Genomic DNA, 23,801 nt, shown 5'->3' with positions numbered 1-23,801 from the left:
CGAACCCCAGCGCCTGGTTTCCGTCGCCCCAACCCTCTCCTGTGTGGTTCCTCCTCAGTTCCTAACGTCACGACATTTGTGTTGTTCATTTTTCATCTTCTGTCAGAAACTGAGTTTCTCCCACGACTCTTGCTTCAGACCAAGAAATGAAAGGAAACCGCCTCCCAATTTGGGGACCGTCTCGAAAAGATTTTCTTTTTTATTATTATAAAATGTTCCTATTGTTTTTTAGTGTGATGTCTTATTTTGTGTGTATTTCTTATTCCTTTTGTTTTATGTTATGACTCTCTCCTGACTTTAATAATCTAGTTTTTCCTTTTAAGTCCCAAACCTTAAAATCTAGAAAGTCGAGTAGCATTCGTGAATAGAAGAGACATATCAAAACTGTTCAAAAGGTGCCCCGGCATGTACATTGATAAGTATATCCAATAATCTTGATGATTTGTAAATACGTTATGTGGTCCTTTTAAAAATATCATCGTTTTGAGACGCTCCCTTGCCAGACCTATAAATGGCGGGAACCTCAAGTCTCTTCTCGTTTCTAGAACGTGGGTTCAGATTTAGGGGTCGTATGCCAGTGGCAATTTCCTTATTAAAATTCCTTCTGTAAGCCACCCCCTGAAAGTTCAACTGGTCACCCCCCTTTCAAGAACACAGGTGGTTTCTATTCCAAATTCCTCAAGAATCGGGCTGAGGACATCAAGGCCGTATGTTTCTATAGTGGAAGCCATGTCAGCGATGTCGGCCTTCATCTGGGTATTAAACTGTAAAAGATACTCAGGAATTGAGTTAAAAGGAAACCGAATTCAGGGAATGTTTTATTTCAAATTTATTTCAGACTGTAAGAAACTTGTAAATCCTGTTCCTGGTTCGTTCAGAAGAGTTTCTATTCGTGTGCTTTACGAATACGCTGCGTGGTGGTTATGTTGGTAAGTCAAGACTTCATTGCTCTGTACACACATATGAAACATAATTAACTCTTAACTACACGCCCATTCGTGTACCTTACGTGGAAATAAACTGCCGGACAAAATATAGTTTACACCGAGGTTTGATGGTGGCTCAACAACAAGAAATGGTTATTCGATGCTGATGTATTTGATACGAATATCATAGTTGTGTTTTGGACATTAAGTTTGGAGAGCCTCGGCAACTGTTTTCAGAATAGGGACGTTTTGATAATGGTTGTAATTTTTCAAGTGTACACTTTATTTTACCCGGCGGGTTATTATTCCCCGGTTGGGTTTTGTGATGGTAGTTATGCGATTGGGAACAGACCCTCTTTGCCCGGATGGAGCGAATGTTTGGCGGTGGATGGGGGGTGGGGTGGGGTACCATTGACCCCTCCTTGTCCGCTGAAGAGAATTGTGGGGTCAGTGGGCTTAGCTCACCTCCTCCGCCATGGACCCTTCGTCAGTCGCAGCTTGTTCTCTAGATATACAGTAAAATACGTTTATAACGAACACGCTTATAACGAACTGACGGATATAACGAACCGATTTTTTGTCCCCACTATTTGCTATAGCTATGCTTTATATATGCTTATAACGAACTACGGTTATAACAAACTAAAGTTAGTGGTCCCTTCGAGTTCGTTATAACCGTAGTTTTCTGTACTGATATTGGGCTGAAAGTAGTGCAGCTCTGTAGACAGAACGATACAAATACGATACAGTGTGAGAAGGTGGATATGTAATGAACAATATGCAGCCCGTGACATTATAGATAACACATTCTTGGCGGTGACGTCAGCGGACCAACGTTGTCGGGTTCGGTAACAACGTGATACCTGTAGTTGTCACCTCGCCACTCAATCCGTGCCAAGTTGTGAGGGTGACTGCCTCCTCTACCCTCCCAACCTCTCCCCTTCCCCCTGGCCCCGAAACAACAGAATGACCTGACCTATTGCCAGCACCCAGAGGAACAAATGTCACCCACCAAAATCATTCCCATGGTGTCGTCATTCGTCTGTCGCGCGTCTGTACTGTCCCTCCGCTGTCTGTCTGTCAGTGGGACTGAGGGCTGTGTCAGTGTGTCAGCCATTGTCACGGTGGGCAATAAACGTCGCCGGCCATCAATAGACGTGAATAGAAGTTTTCCTAAGGAGGAGCCAGGTTTTTGTCGTGTCCGGCAAGTCACAAACTGCGGCATAGACGTACGTTATGGCTTTAGAAGACACACAAAAACGCTCTCTACAACAGACTGACAGGTCGTTCTGGAGAATAACGTCTCCAGCCACCCAACGCCATCTTCACCCCCACATCAGACTCTGTCTTTGTTCATAACGAATAAGGAACATCATCTTGACGTCTCTCGCATACACCCTGATACCAAGATCTGTCTCTGGATGATTGTAAACGCTTTCTTCACATCAGAATAGTCTTCAAATGAGGTTCATTCAAATGGTGAGTGGGCGTCTATGGAACAGCAATTAGCTGTGTGCAGTTGCGTCCCTTTGATATAATGATCGTAGGTTCGAGTCTTATATTCGTCTTTATCATGTAACTCGGTTTGTCAGCACCATACCCGTGCTCATGGGTTTCACCAAAAGAATAAACGTCCAAGACATCAGTTCGAGCTTTCCTCCCACATGAAGCTGACAAGCCGTCACATAATTCATTCACTCACTCACTCACTCACTCACTCACTCACTCACTCACTCGCTCAAGGCAGTGGCACTTTACACACCTTTAACAACGTCATATCACAACGGGACCCGGAAATGGTTTCGCATTGTGGAGAATCGAACCCCGGTTTCGGCGTGACGAGAGAACGCTTTAACAACTACCCCATCGCCAACACCTAAGTGAAGGTGTGCATATAGACTTGCTCCAAATCTCCGCTGAAAGAAAAGCACATGTCAATCCGGTTATTTTTTTATAGGAACGAAATAAGCTTTACGTTTCTTTTAAATGAACTGTCATACTTCCATTAATACTAATTTCCAAAGAGAGTTATGCAAGTCTAATACGTATAAGGCAATGCTCTGGATACAAACAGTAACCCCACAGAAGCCAGTAGGTATGTGTGGAATAAATACTTTATACTTAGTGAACCAGGACTGCCGAGTAGATTCCAATTTGTTCGTCATACGTACGAGCATTCTCCAGGGGTAACTATTCTTCATATCGGCCACAGATCTTGACCACAAGGTTAACAAGTGCATAATTCAGGGCTATTTTTAGAGCGAATGGCAAAGAATGTTTAATAAAATGCCTCTAAGTGCGACCGTAGGGCGACTTCCTTTGTGCTGCGTGGGGAAGTCATGTAGTATAAATGTGTATGTATGTGTGTGTGTTTATATGCATTGAGAGATAGAGTACAGTATTGTGTAGGGTAGCTATATTTAAGTCTTCGCGACAAATCTCCGTGCCCTATAGTTGTCAACACTTGTACCTGTTGATGTCACGCACGTGACAAACTAACATGTGTACATACCCTCGCGCGTACAGAGACGTAGAGTAACACTTAGTCACTCAAAACATGTCTTTAAAATAATAAAAAACAAATTAAGAAAGAACCTTTCCTCTTCTGCTGTGGAATCAAGCAAACTAGACTTGGTTAGTTTGATGTAGATTTGCCTAGGTGCAGGGCTAACCGGGGTCGCTGGGGTAGGCTAGTTGTTGAAGCGTTCGCTCGTCTCTCCGAAGGCCCTACCTGTTCCCCACATGACCACAATATGTAAAGCCCATGTTTGGTATTGCTGGACTATCGCTCACTCACTCACTCACTCACTCACTCACTCAACCACTCAACCACTCACTCAACCACTCAACCACTCACTCAACCACTCACTCAACCACTCAACCACTCATCAACCAAACTCCCACCCACTCACTCACTCACTCACCTACATTATACACGTTACGGGAATCGAACCCGGGTCCTTGTTGTGACGACCCAAAAGTTTAGCGCAAGACTACACCACCCCGATTATAACAAAGAATTACGGCCCTCTCCGAAGATATTCACACCAGAAATTGTAACAATTGTAAAATACGGGTAAATGAAGGAAAGGCGTCTTTTTCGCATGGTCCAATGACATTGCTATCAGAGCAGTGATTCGCCAGTCACTACACGTGGCCCCTACATTGGAGAGGAGATACCGATGTTTGCCGCACTGGTCAATGGCTCAGACTGGTGGGCGGGTAATTGCCCCTATTTCTTTGAAATCAATCAACAAATCTATATGTGACGTCATCGACCACTCTCTGACGTCATGACTCGAGCAACTCTTGAACGCGAGGTTAGAATCCGGCCACCTAAGAACAGATAAGAGCATTAATAATGATACAATTAGTGTGGTAGAAGAACGTCCCTGCGTGTCACTGAGTGCGTTCCGCTCGGCAAATAACAGGGATGAGGCGGTGGCTGTAGTCATGTGATGTGGATGTATCCATTTCCCTGCTCCAGACCTAGACTAACATCTAGACTCTGAAATGAGACGCAGATTGATATATATGTATATGTGACACAAGTAACGCAGATTGATATATATGGATATGTGACACAAGTAACGCAGATTGATATATATGGATATGTGACACAAGTAACGCAGATTGATATATATGTATATGTGACACAAGTAAGGCAGATTGATATATATGTATATGTGATACAAGTAACGCAGATTGATAGCTACGTATATATGTGACACAAGTAACGCAGATTGATATATATGGATATGTGACACAAGTAACGCAGATTGATATATATCATTATGTATATGTGACACAAGTAACGCAGATTGATATATATGTATATGTGACACAAGTAACGCAGATTGATATATATGTATATGTGATACAAGTAACGCAGATTGATATATATATGTATATGTGACACAAGTAACGCAGACTGATATATATGTATATATGACACAAGTAACGCAGATTGATATGTATGTATATTTGACACAAGTAACGCAGATTGATATACATGTATATGTGACACAAGTAACGCAGATTGATATATAATATTATGTATATGTGATACAAGTAACGCAGATTGATATATATGTATATGTGACACAAGTAACGCAGATTGATATCTATGTAAATGTGACACAAGTAACGCAGATTGATATATATGTATATGTGACACAAGTAACGCAGATTGATATATATGTATATGTGATACAAGTAACGCAGATTGATATATATATGTACATGTGACACAAGTAACGCAGACTGATATATATGTATTTATTACTTGCCCGTGAAGAGATCACCCGTTTAATAAACATACAGTTGTATTACACATTGTGTAATACCAAAACGCGTGCTTATGTACTCTCGGAACACGTTTCACGAAAAATATTGAAAGCTCTCAACATCCCTTGGCTTATTCAACGACATTGCGTGTGGAGATGATAGATCACTGAGAGGGGCTTAAGCACGCTCGATGACCACAGCAACCCTGTTGCTAGGCTGACGTCACATGGCATTGTTTCGCCGAAGGATCTTGCCACAAACTTCCACAAATTACGTCATCGGGTATTGTGACGTGATTGTAAACTTTGAGGTGCAAGGCCCCGTTCCACAAGGCGATCGTGCTGTAGAGCAACGACAGTCGTTGGTCTAAGTTTAAGTATGTGAGTTCCGATAACCTTAACACTACAATAATTTTGTGGAACGGACGCCTGAATTCTAAAGATAGACCGTTGTATGGTATTAAATTCATACGTTTCGACTTTTGACGTGTTTGAAGTATTATTCTGTTAAACTCAATTGTATTATGCCATGGATCGTGTAGGTGTCAGCCTATTCACACTCGACAGTATAATTCTAAAAACGTTTTAAATGGCAAGTAATAAATAAAATACTAAACTCGCTACCCTGTAAAACCAATGTTATGAAACTCGTGAATAGTTGTGGTATCTGACTCGCTTTCGCTCGTCAAATACCACAACTATTCACTCGTTTCATAAAATTGGTATTACAAGGGAGCTCGTTTAGTATTCTATATATATGACACAAGTCACGCAGATTGATATATATGTATATGTGACACAAGTAACGCAGATTGATATATATGTATATGTGACACAAGTAACGCAGATTGATATATATGTATATATGACACAAGTCACGCAGATTGATATATATGTATATGTGACACAAGTAACGCAGATTGATATATATATGTATATGTGACACAAGTAACGCAGATTGATATATATAGAATACTAAACGAGCTCCCTTGTAATACCAATTTTATGAAACGAGTGAATAGTTGTGGTATTTGACGAGCGAAAGCGAGTCAGATACCACAACTATTCACGAGTTTCATAACATTGGTTTTACAGGGTAGCGAGTTTAGTATTTTATTTATTACTTGCCATTTAAAACGTTTTTAGAATTATACTGTCGAGTGTGAATAGGCTGACACCTACACGATCCATGGCATAATACAATTGAGTTTAACAGAATAATACTTCAAACACGTCAAAAGTCGAAACGTATGAATTTAATACCATACAACGGTCTATCTTTAGAATTCAGGCGTCCGTTCCACAAAATTATTGTAGTGTTAAGGTTATCGGAACTCACATACTTAAACTTAGACCAACGACTGTCGTTGCTCTACAGCACGATCGCCTTGTGGAACGGGGCCTTGCACCTCAAAGTTTACAATCACGTCACAATACCCGATGACGTAATTTGTGGAAGTTTGTGGCAAGATCCTTCGGCGAAACAATGCCATGTGACGTCAGCCTAGCAACAGGGTTGCTGTGGTCATCGAGCGTGCTTAAGCTCCTCTCAGTGATCTATCATCTCCACACGCAATGTCGTTGAATAAGCCAAGGGATGTTGAGAGCTTTCAATATTTTTCGTGAAACGTGTTCCGAGAGTACATAAGCACGCGTTTTGGTATTACACAATGTGTAATACAACTGTATGTTTATTAAACGGGTGATCTCTTCACGGGCAAGTAATAAATATGTATATGTGACACAAGTAACGCAGATTGATATATATGTATATGTGACACAAGTAACGCAGATTGATATATATGTATATGTGACACAAGTAACGCAGATTGATATATATGTAAATGTGACACAAGTAACGCAGGTTGATATATATGTAAATGTGACACAAGTAACGCAGATTGATAGATACGTATATATGTGACACAAGTAACGCAGATTGATATATACATATATATGTGACACAAGTAACGCAGATTGATATATACGTATATATCTGACACAAGTAACGCAGATTGATATATATGTATATGTGACACAAGTAACTCAGATTGATATATATGTATATGTGACACAAGTAACGCAGATTGATATATATGTATATGTGACACAAGTAACACAGATTGATAGATACGTATATATGTGACACAAGTAACGCAGATTGATATATATGTATATGTGACACAAGTAACGCAGATTGATATATACGTATATATGTGACACAAGTAACGCAGATTGATATTCAGGGAAAAACGTTTCTGAACGTCATTCAGAACACCAAGCGATTGACATCGAGTTAATCAAGCAATAAAGTGTTAATGATTGTTCATGACAATTAAGGAGCGGTGGGATTTCCTCGTGGTTACAGCGATCGCTCGTCACGCCTAAGACCCGGGTTCGATTCCACACATGGGTACACTGTGTGAAGCCCATTTCTGGTGTCTCCGCCGTGATATTGCTGGAATAGTGCTAAAAGCGGCGTAAAACCATGCTCACTCACTCACTCATGACGATTAAGGACACAATTAATATGTTCGACTAATACACATGCTTTCCGTTATGTAATTGCATTTGTCATTTGGGGTAAAGAAAATAGGCTCAAGACAACTGAAATTCGACAACTGAGTCGACTTATCAGAGGTCAAATAATGAAAGGTTGAAGGAACTTTGCCTAACGGTATTTTCATTGTAGAAAACGGCACGGTTCAGCTGACAAGTAGCTCCAATAGTTCCAGGCAGCCTGAGCTTTTATTGAACCCAGACATTCGGATTCCCATGTCGAAACTTTCACAAAATAGCAAGCGACTGATTTTGTACACCTGTGCTATGGCGGACGAAGTAATCGAGTCTGGGACAGTTAAACAAATGGTTGACAGCATGAACAAATACATCCAACAAATCAAATTCAGTCTTCTATAGTCGGCTGTTACGACAAGCATGGCGGACTGGGAACCTTTGACCCGGACACATAGATCAAGTCACGTATAGAGCAAGACACATAAATCAAGTCACGTGCTTGTAAGTATTCCGGGACTTGATCTATACGTGACTTGAACTATGTGGCTTGCTCTGTACATGACTTGATCTATGTGTCTTGCTCTATACGTGACTTGATCTATGTGTCTTGCTCTATACGTGACTTGATCTATGTGGCTTGCTCTATACGTGACTTGATCTATGTGGCTTGCTCTATACGTGACTTGATCTATCTGTCTTGCTCTATACGTGACTTGATCTATCTGTCTTGCACTATACGTGACTTGATCTATGTGTTTTGCTCTATACGTGACTTGATCTATGTGACTTGATCTATACGTGACTCGATCTATGTGTCTTGCTCTATACGTGACTTGATCTATGTGTCTTGCTCTATACATGACTTGATCTACGTGACTTGCTCTATACATGACTTGATCTATGTGTCTTGCTCTATACGTGACTTGATCTACGTGACTTGCTCTATACATGACTTGATCTACGTCACTTGCTATATACGTGACTTGATCAATGTGTCTTGCACTATACGTGACTTGATCTATGTGTTAATGCAGGGCATTATCTTCATACATCAACCACTCGTTCCATCACCCTACACACAAGTCATGCATCCGGGAAGCAAAGTCCAACTTTGCAGACAACCGGAGAAGTTCACAAAAATAGGACCGGAAAAAGAAGCGAACTGAGACGAATCTAGTCTAGGAGTCAACTCAGCACAAGCTGTACTATAGACTACCCCAGTGGGATGACAGCTAACCCCTTCCACGAGCCAAGACAGACAGACATACAGACATGCCGATATAACACACTGATGATCAGTAAGCACCCTTACATATCACTGCTCAATCTCAACACGGTAAACACTTCCGTCACCAGGCAAGATGGTGGTGATGGTTCCCCATCTAGTGTTCTGGCGCTATATCGCGTATTGCAAGCTAGTGTGCCTCTGACTGGACGATCTCCACCAATGCTGAATGACTCACCGCTTAAACCACCTGTCCGCTCTTAGGAGGATCTAGAGGAGGGGGTCTATATAATGAAAGATATAAATGATTTCCGTCCCTTGTATCATACAACATAAGTTTGTATGTATTCACATCTCTTTTAACGGTAAGCACGTATGTCGATATATTTATTATAAGAAATAACTACATATATTTATTGTCTACTTTTGCTCATAGAACTTGAATTTTCAAAAATAAATATTATTTATTTAAAGGGTGGTAATTGTACATAAAACGTGACAGGTATTTATGTTTTTTTAACCCCCCTTTTGAACCTCAAATACACCGACTGTGTGTCATTTTGTCAATATATCCTAAGTAGTGTTCTCATACTTCATACACATGCTCCAATGTCTGACGAGGGTACTTGTCATGGACAGGTTCACCTGTGTTCACCTGTTCCTCTGCGCCGTATAGAATTGTCAACCCTGAATTAAATATAGTTCCGGCAATTGCGTCATGCCTAGTCATATAATCTCCCACACAAACCCAGCCTTGCACACGACCAATGTTTGATAGCAGAACGTAATGGTGGTATGTCATATCAACTCACACACAAACCCAGCCTTGCACACGACCATTGCTTGATATTAGAACGTAATGGTGGTATGTCATATCAACTCACACACAAACCCAGCCTTGCACACGACCATTGCTTGATCACAAACCCAGCCTTGCACACGACCATTGCTTGATATCAGAACGTAATGGTGGTATGTCATATCAACTCACACACAAACCCAGCCTTGCACACGACCAATGCTTGATATCAGAATGAAATGATAGTCACCCTTCTCAAATACCGCGCGTGTTAATGACGACTTAGCAAATATTTTATGATACTTTGAAACAATGATTATATCTACTCGAAAGTTCCGCCTTTTAGAACAAGGGTTTGAGAATCGGCACCCAAGTCCTGTATCTGTATCTGTAATTAAATCAACCCACAAGTTCTGAGAGTATGGTGTGTCACCGTCTTACAGGGGCAGCCTGGTTAAAGTGTTTGCTCACCACGGGTTCGAACCCAATGATGAAGCCAATTGTTTCCACGCCGTGCTAATTCTTGAATATCTTTCGTTTCATTCTTATCAGTATAGTCGTAGGTTCAAAACACATATACATCATTGAGGCTGTCGCGGCAAGTAAGTGAGGTAGTCAGTATTGTGTTTCGCCGCATTTACCAAATTCCAGCAATATCACGGCAGGGGAAACCAGAATAAGCCTTCGCACGTTGTGGAGTAGCGGTACTTGAATAAGGATGAAACCGACGTAATACCCTACCCACCCTCTTTCCGATATGTTTTTTAATCAGGTCTTTTCGCACACGGCTGTCTCTCCATTGACTCCATGCGCAACATAATCGCACGAGCGTCACTCGTTAGTCAAATAAATGAGAAGGAGACAATTTCAATGCATTACTGAAACGTAAGTTTGAGGAATAAATGTTCAGTTCACGAAAGTATCGTGTTAGCTTTAATACGCCATGGAACCTTGTCCGTCCGTCGGCTTTCTGACGTCAGCGTTGAGCCACCTACGTGAGGTTTGCTGTGTTTGTTGCATGGAATATGTCAGCAGTGAGTAGACATACTTACACATCTTGGCTCCTTTTCATAAATGACAGACACAGCAGCGTCTGAGGTCCCATACAGACACTGATACAAAAATATCCGAAAACTACAAGTCTACAATTTCTTCAAGTCTAGATTTCTTCAGGGCCAGGTATGATAATGAAGATATTCTATGGGCTCGTTGCTATATTAAATGTTTATACATGTTATGTTTTTAAAAACACAGAGATGTAAGTACAGGTTTCGGGCACCACTTCAAGATGCAACAGAAAGTGTGCATGCTTGTTCAGAAATTGCGATCTGCTTTCAACATGGCAGCAATGGCAGCCATATTGAAATGAAACCACAGAGCAAAAAAAAGATCGCTGATTAATGCATTCATTGATATCAACACGATTTCACTGGTAAAGGCAGAAGAGGTTGTCCAGTGGATGCCGCAGTACTGCACTCAGTAAAGCCAAGATAGTAAGTGGTGACGACCTGCGTTAATTTGCGCTCAGTGGTGTAACTGTTTAAAGAGCCCAGGAGTGGGGAATATATACAGCGTATAATTTCCACAATTTAATTTGCTTACAACACTAAATCCTTACCATGGTCATATCGAGTACATGTATATATGTAAATGTATATTATTTAAGATAATATTTGAAATGTCATTTGATAAAGATTCTATGTTTTGTCTGAGGGGGCACGGGTGGCCCAGTCTTTTCAGGCGCTGTAACTCGCCGAGCAGGGGTGCGTCCTTAAGCGTGCAAGAAACCTATCATGATCGTGGGTTCGAATTTCAGATACGCCCTGATTATGTTACTAGGTATGTTGGCAGCGTATCTATGATCGTGGGTTTCACGACACTGATCAACCTGCATCACCTCGAGTTTACATCCTCCTGTAGGCTGACGCTTACACGCCGTCAAATAACCGGAAAACTGTTCAAAGCGGAGATTACAACACTCACTCACTCACTCACTCACTCACTCACTCACTCACTCACTGTATTATGTAAATCGTGCAGGTGGTTTAACCCACGAGACCCCCTCTAGAGGGACGGCCGATGTTGTTTACATATCTATGTGTTAATAGCTTTACTTACAGCTTGTCACAGTTTAGGCTGTTGGGTGGAATTCGTACTCCGTAAATTCATCTAGGAGTTTTATGATCCACCATTTTCTGTTTGTTACATGATATTCGAACGTAAACATATTTAAATGGTTTAACCATATGCAAAAATAAAACTATTAGTGCGTGTTTTATTTGAGTGGATAACTGTTTTTGAAATCCAGAATCACTCAGAAAAGGACGCTTATTTGACAAAACTTCAGTAATGCTATCCATGTGTCTAGCCATTTGAAAATTGCCAAAAACTAACCCGCCTACCATGGTGCAAGTTCAATGCAACTCTGCGACGCCAGATTAATCAAATACATGAATGACTAGGAATTTATCCTTTCTGGAAATATGTTCAAAATGCCTTGAACACGTGGGATGATGGTATCATGGTATGTTGTGCTTAACGGAAATTCAAAGTTTTTGCATAAATTTAGAAAAAAATATAACAATATTCCGTGTTACAATAATACCTCGATCAACTCATGGAATCTTCCCCAAACAGTTTGTTTGGAAGCGGAGGAGCATTCTAAAAATACTCGCTCACTGAGGAGTGGGTTACTATGGCAACCGAAACTGGAACCTTTATCCAACAGTTATTTTTCCCCAACTCTCGTATCAGAGAAAAGCGGATGAATGAAGGGCCCGAGCGTATACCAAATAGACTCCCTCGTTATAACGCGAATAATAACTCGATATTAAGTTCCTCGTTATAATGTGTTGAGTCTTTCGTTTTTAAACCCTGGTTGAAATATATTCAAGCATTAAACACATCCATCCTTGTTATTGCGTGAATCCTTGGTATGCCACATCTTCATCGGCAGTGAATGCTGTGATACATCACCGCATCGCCCTCGTTTACTATGCAGTCTTGGATGTTCCAGTTCCGTTCATTACACTCTGCCAATTTCGCTATAACGCGTGAACGCGTATCCTGGAGACATACCCTATCTCATACCCAGCACAGGATCACTCGAGTGAATGGTACTGGGGATAATGCTTCATATTCCTCGTTGTTTCTATGTATATTCTCTACAGTCTTCGCCACACAGGTACACACAAACGCTCAAAAACGTTCAAAGACCTTCACAATAGAGATTCACACAATATGACAGACAGTAAGTCATTAAATTTCACACATTACAAGCTCAGTGTCTGACATATGTTCACACAGTACAACTAGTCTGGTGTGTAATATAGGTTCACTGAGTACAAGTAGTCCGGTGTGTAATATAGGTTCACACAGTACAACTAGTCCGGTGTGTAATATAGGTTCACTGAGTGCAACTAGCCCGGTGTGTAATATAGGTTCACTGATTACAACTAGGTTCACACAGTACAACTAGTCCGGTGTGTAATATAGGTTCGCTGAGTACGACTAGCCCAGTGTATAATATAGGTTCACACAGTACAACTAGTCCGGTGTGTAATATACGTTCACACAGTACAACTAGGTTCACACAATACAACTAGTCTGGTGTGTAATATAGGTTCACACAGTACACCTAGTCCGGTGTGTAATATACGTTCACACAGTACAACTAGTCCGGTGTGTGATATAGGTTCACTGGGTACAATTAGTCCGGTGTGTGATATAGCTTCACTGAGTACAACTAGTCTGGTGTGTAATAAACGTTCACTGAGTACAACTAGTCCGGTGTGTAATATATGTTCACAGACTACGACTAGCTTTGTGTGTAATATAGGTTCACTGAGTACGACTAGCTGGTGTGTAATATGCGTTCAGGCTGGATCGTGACGACTAGTTCAGTGTATAATGTGGTTTACATGTGACGACTGGTCCATTGTATAATGTGGTTTACATGTGACGACTGGTTCAATGTATAATGTGGTTTACATGTGACGACTAGTTCAGTGTATAATGTGGTTTACATCTGACGACTGGTTCAGTGTATAATGTGGTTTACATCTGACGACTGGTTCAATGTATAATGTGGTTTACATCTGACGACTAGTTCAGTGTATAATGTGGTTTACATGTGGCTACTAGGTAAGTGTATAATGTGGTTTACATGTGGCGACATGTTCAGTGTGTGGTGTGGTTTACATGTGACGACTAGTTCAGTGTGTGATATGGGTTTAATGAAGAAAACTGAGAAACGGGCTGTGATTAAGTACCTGTATAAAAGGTCATGTCAAAAGGGTGATGCACGGAGATGTGAACAGTACGCTTGGAGGTGACAACTGCCCTTCATATTGAACTGTCGCATGGGCTGCTGAATAAGCGAGGCGGAAGGATCACCGACGATTACCGAGGTCTGGTCGTCATGTCGCACCTGAAGTGTGGAGACCTGCTGTCCATCGCATGGTTCTGGCTGCCCGACGTATTACTATTCAGCATATCGCTTACACTCCGGGATCAGTTGTGGGTCAGTAGAGTCTATCTCAACTTACAACTGTTATCCGCATCATAGCTTCCCAGAATGTGTGACAGCAGATGAAACGCGGACCCCTTCTGAAACGTGTTGGACGCGAACAGTGATGCAGGATGAGACCTGAATCCATCACTTTGACCCCGAGTCCTGACTTCAGAGAAAACTGTAGAATCATTGGCATCTAGTACAAGCGGGGTGGCCTCAGTAGGCAAAGTCATGGCTTCGGTTTTCTGGGACATTAAGGGCATGATCATGATTGACAATGTGCAACGAGAAATGAAAGGAAAAACGTGGAGGAAGGTTCGTTCAGGTGGGCTAGTCGTTTTGAATCTTCCCCCTGCCCCCATGCTCTCCTGATCTACCACCCTCTGACTTTTATCTCTGCCCTCAACTAAAATCACACCTGCCAGCATAGTTCTGTATGGGATGACGACGTCTATAGGGCAGGAAAACAAGGCTGCTGGAGCATCACTGGACCCAGTGTTTTGAGGTCAAAGGAGATTATATTTGAATATATTGCGTGAACATTAATATTTTGCACTATTTTCTATGTGAGCACACGATTTTTTTACTTACCTTGGTTGGCTCGCTCACTCCGTCTAGTGCAAAGTGTCATGTCGGTTCATACAACTAACTCACTGTGTAATATCATACGGCTAGTTCAGTGTGTAATACAAGTTCACATCATACGACTTGATAAGTGCCTAGTACAGGTTCACACTATAAGACTAGCTCAGTGTGTAATACAGGTTCAGACCTACGACTAGCTCAGTGCCTAATATACAAGTTCACATCATACGACTAGCTCAGTGTGTAATACAAGTTCACATCATAGGACGAGCTAAGTGCGTAATACATGAACCCATCATACGACTAGTTCAGTGTGTAATACAAGTTCACATCATACGACGAGCTAAGTGCGTAATACATGAACCCATCATACGACTAGCTCAGTGTGTAATACAAGTTCACATCATACGACTAGCTCAGTGTGTAATACAAAAACCCATCATACGACTAGCTCAGTGTGTAATACAAGAACCCATCATACGACTAGCTCAGTGTGTAATACAAGAACCCATCATACGACGAGCTCAGTGTGTAATACAAGTTCACATCATACGACTAGCTCAGTGTGTAATACAAGAACCCATCATACGACTAGCTCAGTGTGTAATACAAGAACCCATCATACGACTAGCTCAGTGTGTAATACAAGAACCCATCATACGACGAGCTCAGTGTGTAATACAAGTTCACATCATACGACTAGCTCAGTGTGTAATACAAGTTCACATCATACGATGAGCTCAGTGTGTAATACAAGTTCACATCATACGACTAGCTCAGTGTGTAATACAAAAACCCATCATACGACTAGCTCAGTGTGTAATACAAGTTCACACTATACGACTAGCTCAGTGTGTAATACAAGTTCACACTATACGACGAGCTCAGTGTGTAATACAAGTTCACACTATACGACGAGCTCAGTGTGTAATACAAGTTCACACTATACGACGAGCTCAGTGCGTTATATAGATGTATATATATGGGACACTAAGCAGGGACACCATGCATGACAGATAGTTGAAGCGGAATGTCCTTTGTGTTAATACTTCATAGAAGGATTCTCCTTTATTCAAACCTGGTAAATTAACTGGTGCGTTTCCAGGAACATATGTGTATCTCTGTCGCCTTATTTCAAGACACGAGAGGGCGTGTCCGCATGAACCTCAGCTGATACAACCTCAACGCCGACAGAGTCCATTTGAATATATGACCATCTTATATGCTTCAGTCCGAGTCTTGGCTTTCTTATAACATATATCCACTGCCTTATTTTGTCCTCGTGCTATGGATAACGTGCTTGTGGCTTCCTGCGACTCCATCAAATATGAAGTCAGATAATTTATTTGGCATTTACCAAAGTCGTCCAGTAATTGATTTCGGCGTGGACGGTATCACAGCTAATGAATATTTTCGGATAATAAGTACAGTGCCATGACGTGAACTGCCCTCACAACAAGTCGCATTTGTTTTCAGAACGGATGAAAAATATATCTTGCTAACATAGTGGTTGTCATATGGAATTCTGATTTATATAAGCGTTATGGCGAGGTTTGGCTGAAATCAGGTTGTCTCTGTGTGGACTGTGGCAAGATATGGTTTCCGTTTCATTATACGATGATATTGAATACCAACCAAAATACACACTTCCTTGCCGTGAAGGATGTTGTCTGGTTCTGACTCTGCAGTAGGGCACTAGGCTTCCTCTGTTACCATCAGGTTTCTGTCTCCTCTATCGATGGCGTCAGTTTGTCACGCAGGCAGACCAGATCAATAATTCCCTGCTGGATGCAGCGGCTAGAGCCGAGTCAGAGCAGAGGAGCTAACGTACATGCAGATTTGTTGTAGCCATCAGAATTAGTCCACGGTTTGTTAGTTTAGTTACTTCTGACATGTCTGATGTAAAGCCTGATGGTGTGTGATAGTCCGCTGGAGGGGCGGGGATAGGTAGGTGTGAGCAGTTCGGCGTCTGGGCGGAAAAGCGTATAGAACATGGATGGAGAATCGCATATAATATGTGGGGGAGGGACGGGGGAGGCTTATAGAACACGTGTGTGGACGGACACGCACATAGAACATGAGTGTGGACGGACACGTACATAGAACATGAGTGTGGACGGACACGTGCACAGAACATGAGTGTGGACGGAAACGTGCATAGAACATGAGTGTGGATGGAAACGTGCATAGAACATGTGTGTGGACGGACACGTGCACAGAACATGAGTGTGGACGGACAGGCGCATAGAACATGAGTGTGGACGGGCACGTGCATAGAACATGAGTGTGGACAGAAACGTGCATAGAACATGAGTGTGGATGGAAACGTGCATAGAACATGAGTGTGGACGGGCACGTGCATAGAACATGAGTGTGGACGGACATGTGCACAGAACATGAGTGTGGACGGACACGTGCATAGAACATGAGTGTGGACGGACATGTGCACAGAACATGAGTGTGGACGGACACGCGCATAGAACATGAGTGTGGACGGGCACGTGCATAGAACATGAGTGTGGACGGGCACGTGCATAGAACATGAGTGTGGACGGGCACGCGCATAGATCATGAGTGTGGACGGGCACGTGCATAGAACATGAGTGTGGACGGGCACGTGCATAGAACACGTGTGTGGCCGGACATGTGTAGAGAACATGTGTGTGGACGGACAAGTTGTTAGAACATGAGTAAGGACGTACACGTGCATAGAATATGAGTGAGGACGGACACGTGTATCTAGACATGCATGCACTATGGTGTATCTACATACAGACATGCATGCACTATGATGTATCTACATACAGACATGCATACACTATGGTGTATTTACATACAGACATGCAAACACTGTGGTGTATCTACATACAGGGATTTTTACACTGTGGTGTATTTACATACAGACATGCATACACTATGGTGTATCTACATACAGACATGCATACACTATGGTGTATCTACATACAGACATGCATACACTATGGTGTATCTACATCCACACATGCATACACTATGGTGTATCTACATCACACATGCATACACTATGGTGTATCTACATCCACACATGCATACACTGTGGTGTATCTACATCACACATGCATACACTATGGTGTATCTACATCCACACATGCATACACTATGGTGTATCTTCATACAGACATGCATACACTATGGTGTATCTTCATACAGACATGCATACACTGTGGTGTATCTACATACAGGTATGCATACACTATACAACAACTTACACAAAAATACACTTGTAATATTCAGTGATGATAAATGAAAATAGTTTTGCACTCAATCCTTGGGGTCAATTGTCGGCGGCAAGTGACGGCGGACTTTACAGGGTTCAACGAGAGAACTAGCTTGGAAAATTCTTCACACTACTGAGATTCTACACGACAAAATTAGTGTCCCTCAGTGCGGTGACTTATTGGTCAAAACAGCAAAACCTTGGCGTCTGGCATTTAAAGATTATATCGCTCTTGGAAAATGGGTTTTATTCCCTTGGTGTTTGCGAGGCCCATTTCAGAAAAACACTAGTGGCAATGTTCGACTTTATATCCGTAACATTCACATTTTTCAGATAGCTTTCGTCTACAGGGCTATTTTGTCTTCAAGTTTCAAAATATACGATAAAAAGCCTCGGAGTGATAATATAGTCAGGGCAGACTTCGGTTCGAGATGCCAAGTTGACGCCATATAATCTGACAGTTTAATTTGAAATTAACCCGACTAAATAAAACTACCTGCATCCGGACATTAACCGTGTCTGTATTTAGGTGTATATTGAAATATATCATTTTCATATTCAGGATGACAGTTAGGCCATTGCAAAAGGTGACTTTATCGTGTCTGTTGCTACCGCCTTTTGCTCGCTTTCTCTTGCTTGCATTGCTTGCATTCTCCCCTACTACATTTTTCTCTTTATGTTCCGTTTGTTCATCTATCTCTCGTTCTGTATATAATGGTTGTATGTCTATCTCATATCTCGAGTCTCCATAGCTCTCCCATATCTCCTGTTCATATATCTCTCCTTCTATATCTCATGTTCATATATATCTCCTTCTATATCTCATGTTCTTATATATCTCCTTCTATATCTCATGTTCATATATCTCTCCTTCTATATCTCATGTTCTTATATATCTCCTATATTCCATGTCCATATATCTCTCCTTCTATATCTCATGTTCATAAATCCCTCCCTCTATGTCTCGTGTTCATGTATCTCTCCTGTATCTCCTGTTCATATATCTCTCCTTCTATATCTCATGTTCATATATTTCTCCTTCTATATCTCATGTTCATATATCTCTCCTATATTCCATGTCCATATATCTCTCCTTCTATATCTCATGTTCATAAATCCCTCCCTCTATATCTCGTGTTCATGTATCTCTCCTGTATCTCCTGTTCATATATCTCTCCTTCTATATCTAATGTTCATATATATCTCCTTCTATATCTCATGTTCATATATCTCTCCTGTGTCTCATGTTCATATATGTCTACTTCTATATCTCATGTTCATATATATCTCCTTCTATATCTCATGTTCATAAATCTCTACTTCTATATATCATGTTCATATATGTCTCCTTGTATATCTCATGTTCATATATCTCTCCTTCTATATCTCATGTTCATATATCTCTCCTTCTATATCTCATGTTCATGTCTATGTATCTCATGTTCATATATCTCTCCTTCTATATCTCATGTTCATATATCTCTCCTTCAGTATCTCATATTCATATATCTCTCCTTCAGTATCTCGTGTTCATATATCTCTCCTTCTATATCTCATGTTCATTAATCTCTCCTTCTATATCTCATGTTCATATATCTCTTCTTCTATATCTCATGTTCATATATCTCACCTTCTATATCTCATGTTCATCAATCTCCCCTTATATATCTCATGTTCATATATCTCTGCTTCTATATCTCATGTTCATAAATCTCTCCTTCTATATCTCATGTTCATACATCTCTCCTACATATCATGTTCATATATCTCTCCTTCTATATCTCGTGTTCATATATATATCCTTCTATATCTCATGTTCATATATATCTCCTTCTATATCTCATGTTCATATATCTCTCCTTCTATATATCATGTTCATATATATCTCCTTCTATATATCATGTTCATATATCTCTCCTTCTATATCTCATGTTCACATATCTCTCCTTCTATATCTCATGTTCATATATATCTCCTATATTCCATGTCCATATATCTCTCCTTCTATATCTCATGTTCATAAATCCCTCCCTCTATATCTCATGTTCATGTATCTCTCCTGTATCTCATGTTCATATATCTCTCCTTCTATATCTCATGTTCATATATCTCTCCTTCTATATCTCATGTTCATATATCTCTCCTATATATCATGTTCATATATCTCTCCTTCTATATCTCATGTTCATGTATCTCTCCTGTATCTCATGTTCATATATATATCCTTCTATATCTCATGTTCATATATATCTCCTTCTATATCTCATGTTCATATATCTCTCCTTCTATATATCATGTTCATATATATCTCCTTCTATATATCATGTTCATATATATCTCCTTCTATATCTCATGTTCATATATCTCTCCTTCTATATATCATGTTCATATATATCTCCTTCTATTTATCATGTTCATATATCTCTCCTTCTATATCTCATGTTCACATATCTCTCCTTCTATATCTCATGTTCATATATATCTCCTATATTCCATGTCCATATATCTCTCCTTCTATATCTCATGTTCATAAATCCCTCCCTCTATATCTCATGTTCATGTATCTCTCCTGTATCTCATGTTCATATATCTCTCCTTCTATATCTCATGTTCATATATCTCTCCTTCTATATCTCATGTTCATATATCTCTCCTATATATCATGTTCATATATCTCTCCTTCTATATCTCATGTTCATGTATCTCTCCTGTATCTCATGTTCATATATCTCTCCTTCTATATCTCGTGTTCATATATATCTCCCTCTATATACCAAGTTCATGTCTCTGAATCTCATGTTCATATATCTCTCCTTCTATACTCGTGTTCATATATCTCTCCTTCTATATCTCATGTTCATATATCTCTCCTTCTATATCTCATGTTCATATATCTCTTCTTCTATATCTCATGTTCATGTATCTCTCCTGTATCTCATGTTCATATATCTCTCCTTCTATATCTCGTGTTCACATATATCTCCCTCTATATACCAAGTTCATGTCTCTGTATCTCATGTTCATATATCTCTACTTCTATATCTCATATGTTCGTATGTCTCTGTATCTCATGTCCATATATCTCTTCTGTATTTCATGTTCATATATCCCATGTACCAGTTTATCACAAGACTTACCAGGACTCCCCCCACCCCCGCTGCGTGAGTTCCAGGCGACTGATCTCCCCCCAGGGTGGCACGCTCCACTTACCTTGCGTGACCACCCCCCAACAGGAACTACAAAGACTGCATGGTCACTGATCACCTTCCAGGTGTGTGACGCACGCAGCACGTGGCCGGTTCGATGTCCCCCAGACGTCACCAAGTTTGGAGTCAGCGATGTATAACGCCTCCCAGGTTGTATAGATGAAGGTTTAGGGGATTTTTACTTTTATGTTTTATTGTATTCAAAGTTTAGTGGAACGCCTAAGACAAGACGTACCACAACGGCCGGAACAGTGTTGAGTCGGTTTCCCTGGATGTAAAAGACAAAACTACGATTGTTTAAAAAAGTTCAGTTTAAGGATTTTTTACGAACACGGTAAAAGCAGGTTGGAGATGATGTGCGTCAGTCCTCTCACGTTAGTGTCTGTGGTTGTGCGGGTTTTTTTAAGAATCCAGTGAAAGTGACTAAATGTTTGTGGAAGCCTCTGTCAGCTGTATGACAGCTTTGTCATACAGACAAATAGTTGTGTTGACAGTATGACCAGTAGTCAGCCAGCTGGGTAACTCATACCCAATGAGCATCCCTACATTCAGGGGGCTTCAAGATAACAACGTCATCTTTGTTATCAGTACAGGACGGGTGCCACAGCAGTCTGACTATGCAGAGTAGCGTCCCTTGACCTCACGGGTGCCAGGATCCGCTGATCGTTGTTCCAATCCCAGATTTCCAGTTGTGATGTTTGATTTGTTATCACTATACCCGTGTACCCGAACATGTAGTCACTTTGGCTTTCTTCCAACGCCAACCCGTTATGCAGTGATATAATTAAAATACTGTTCAAAGCGGGTAAAACACAACTCACTCACTCTTGTGTTCATCTCAGCTGTCACCAGGTAGCGCACATATCGTGACTGGAACTGTGAACGAACAATTTTTCCTGACCTGGCATAATTTAGACGAAATGTTTTTCCTGACCAAGGACAATCACAGTAAGGAGGTAATGCGTGTGTAATCTGCCTGTGTAATCTGCCCTAGTCAATTGTGAATCACGCATGACCCATAAAACAAAGACTTGTAATTGAAATTATTCAACATCTAAATATCATATCGAGCAACACTGACCTATTTCAGTAAGACAGGTCCTGGCCTTGTGTGCCAGATAGTAGGACGTGTCGTGAATTATAGCAGACGACAAATTATCTCCCTTGAATGATAAGCGAATGCGGGTTTCTGAGCGAGCAGGTGATGTTTACAATTATTCATATATCATGGGAATCAACTGGCTCAAAACCTACATTTCTTACTTAATTAACTTCTAATCAAATGGATGCGTCTACCACACATCGCGATTCAAAAGTATATCTTCTGCAGTAAATGAGCGTACTTTGCAAATATTTCAAAGACATTCGGCATGCATGGGTGTCTCCTTGGCGTTACAATACAGTGTCGGAAACGGATACATCGCCCAGCTTGCGCTCGTCAGACAATATAAAGGCTCCTCTACAACGCAAAGCGGTAATAATTCATCCAAGCTGATCCAATCAGATTAGGAAGTCCGAAAGTCAAGTATCGAAGCTCTGGAGAGACACTTGTACACATATCAAATCGTCGAGACATTCTTCTCTCCATGGCAGTCGAGCTTTACTACAAATAAATCTGTGTTATGCATTCGGGTCATTCAGATGATAATAACGTATGCCAGGCTCGTGGGAAGTTTATAATGCCGAGGACCACGTGAATTGTGCTCGCTCCCGCACATCCGATCCTGTCGTCGGGTTTCCCGTTTGTCCGATCCCCACTGTATGTCATGAAAGGGCTGGTGACCTTTGGCCTTTCAATGCACAGGATGTGTGTGGAGTTTGTCTCACTGGTCTCGCGCCTCACTTGAGATTTGAAGACCATCTAATATAAAGATAGCGGCCAGCTAGTCCTAAACTTGCGCCGTGTACTCAGCTGTCAATCACAGAACTCTCTAACACACACTCAATCACTTAAGATTTAACTTCCGGTCGGGCGCCATGTCACGTGAGGAGGTGCCGGGATCGACAAAATATCGGAATGCATAACTGCGAGATATGATTATTTTTGATAAGGTCAACATTCCTTTAAAAAAGTGCCTTTGTGTGAAACTTGTATGGATACAAACTATATATTCTGGTATTTATTATTCCAAAGTCTGTCTCGTCAGAAATACGACGCAAGAATATACCACATTCACAAACTTAAATGCGGTAAAAAGATTTAACTCTCTATATACATTCTGTCTGTAGTGTTAGTATGTATGACACTGATAGTCTTAAGAAGTTCTTGAAGACATAAGCACAATGACATGACTCAATATTTTGGGAATTTATATTAAGACTCCACGCCTTTCCAGTATACGGGCGTTTGTTCTAAGTGACCGAAGCCCTGTTGAGGTTTAATATCGCGTTGACATCTCGCGCGAGTTATGACTTATGTTTGCACTCTCACTGAGAGGTCACAATACGAAACGTCCTTGACCTTTATCCTCTCCACACCTGACGCCAT

At 41.0% G+C, this 23,801-nt stretch overlaps 1 protein-coding gene across 1 annotated transcript; it reads right to left on the bottom strand.

Moving 5' to 3' along the window:
- Positions 1-626: 626 nt before the first annotated feature.
- On the bottom strand, positions 627-23,801 carry LOC139450318 (uncharacterized). Its single transcript, XM_071231999.1, has 7 exons — positions 23,745-23,801; positions 22,139-22,189; positions 13,391-13,574; positions 13,262-13,335; positions 13,030-13,227; positions 4,815-4,883; positions 627-764 (listed from the first exon to the last, which is right to left on the bottom strand). The coding sequence occupies exons 1-7, from the start codon at positions 23,799-23,801 to the stop codon at positions 627-629; spliced, it is 771 nt and encodes a 256-aa protein (XP_071088100.1).

This window comes from Haliotis cracherodii, unplaced genomic scaffold, assembly GCF_022045235.1.
Source record: "Haliotis cracherodii isolate W230 unplaced genomic scaffold, xgHalCrac1.p SCAF_8, whole genome shotgun sequence".
Classification (NCBI taxonomy): Eukaryota; Metazoa; Mollusca; class Gastropoda; order Lepetellida; family Haliotidae; genus Haliotis; species Haliotis cracherodii.
The sequence above is the reverse complement of the archived record's forward strand: the minus strand, read 5'-3'. Positions and strand labels throughout refer to the sequence as shown.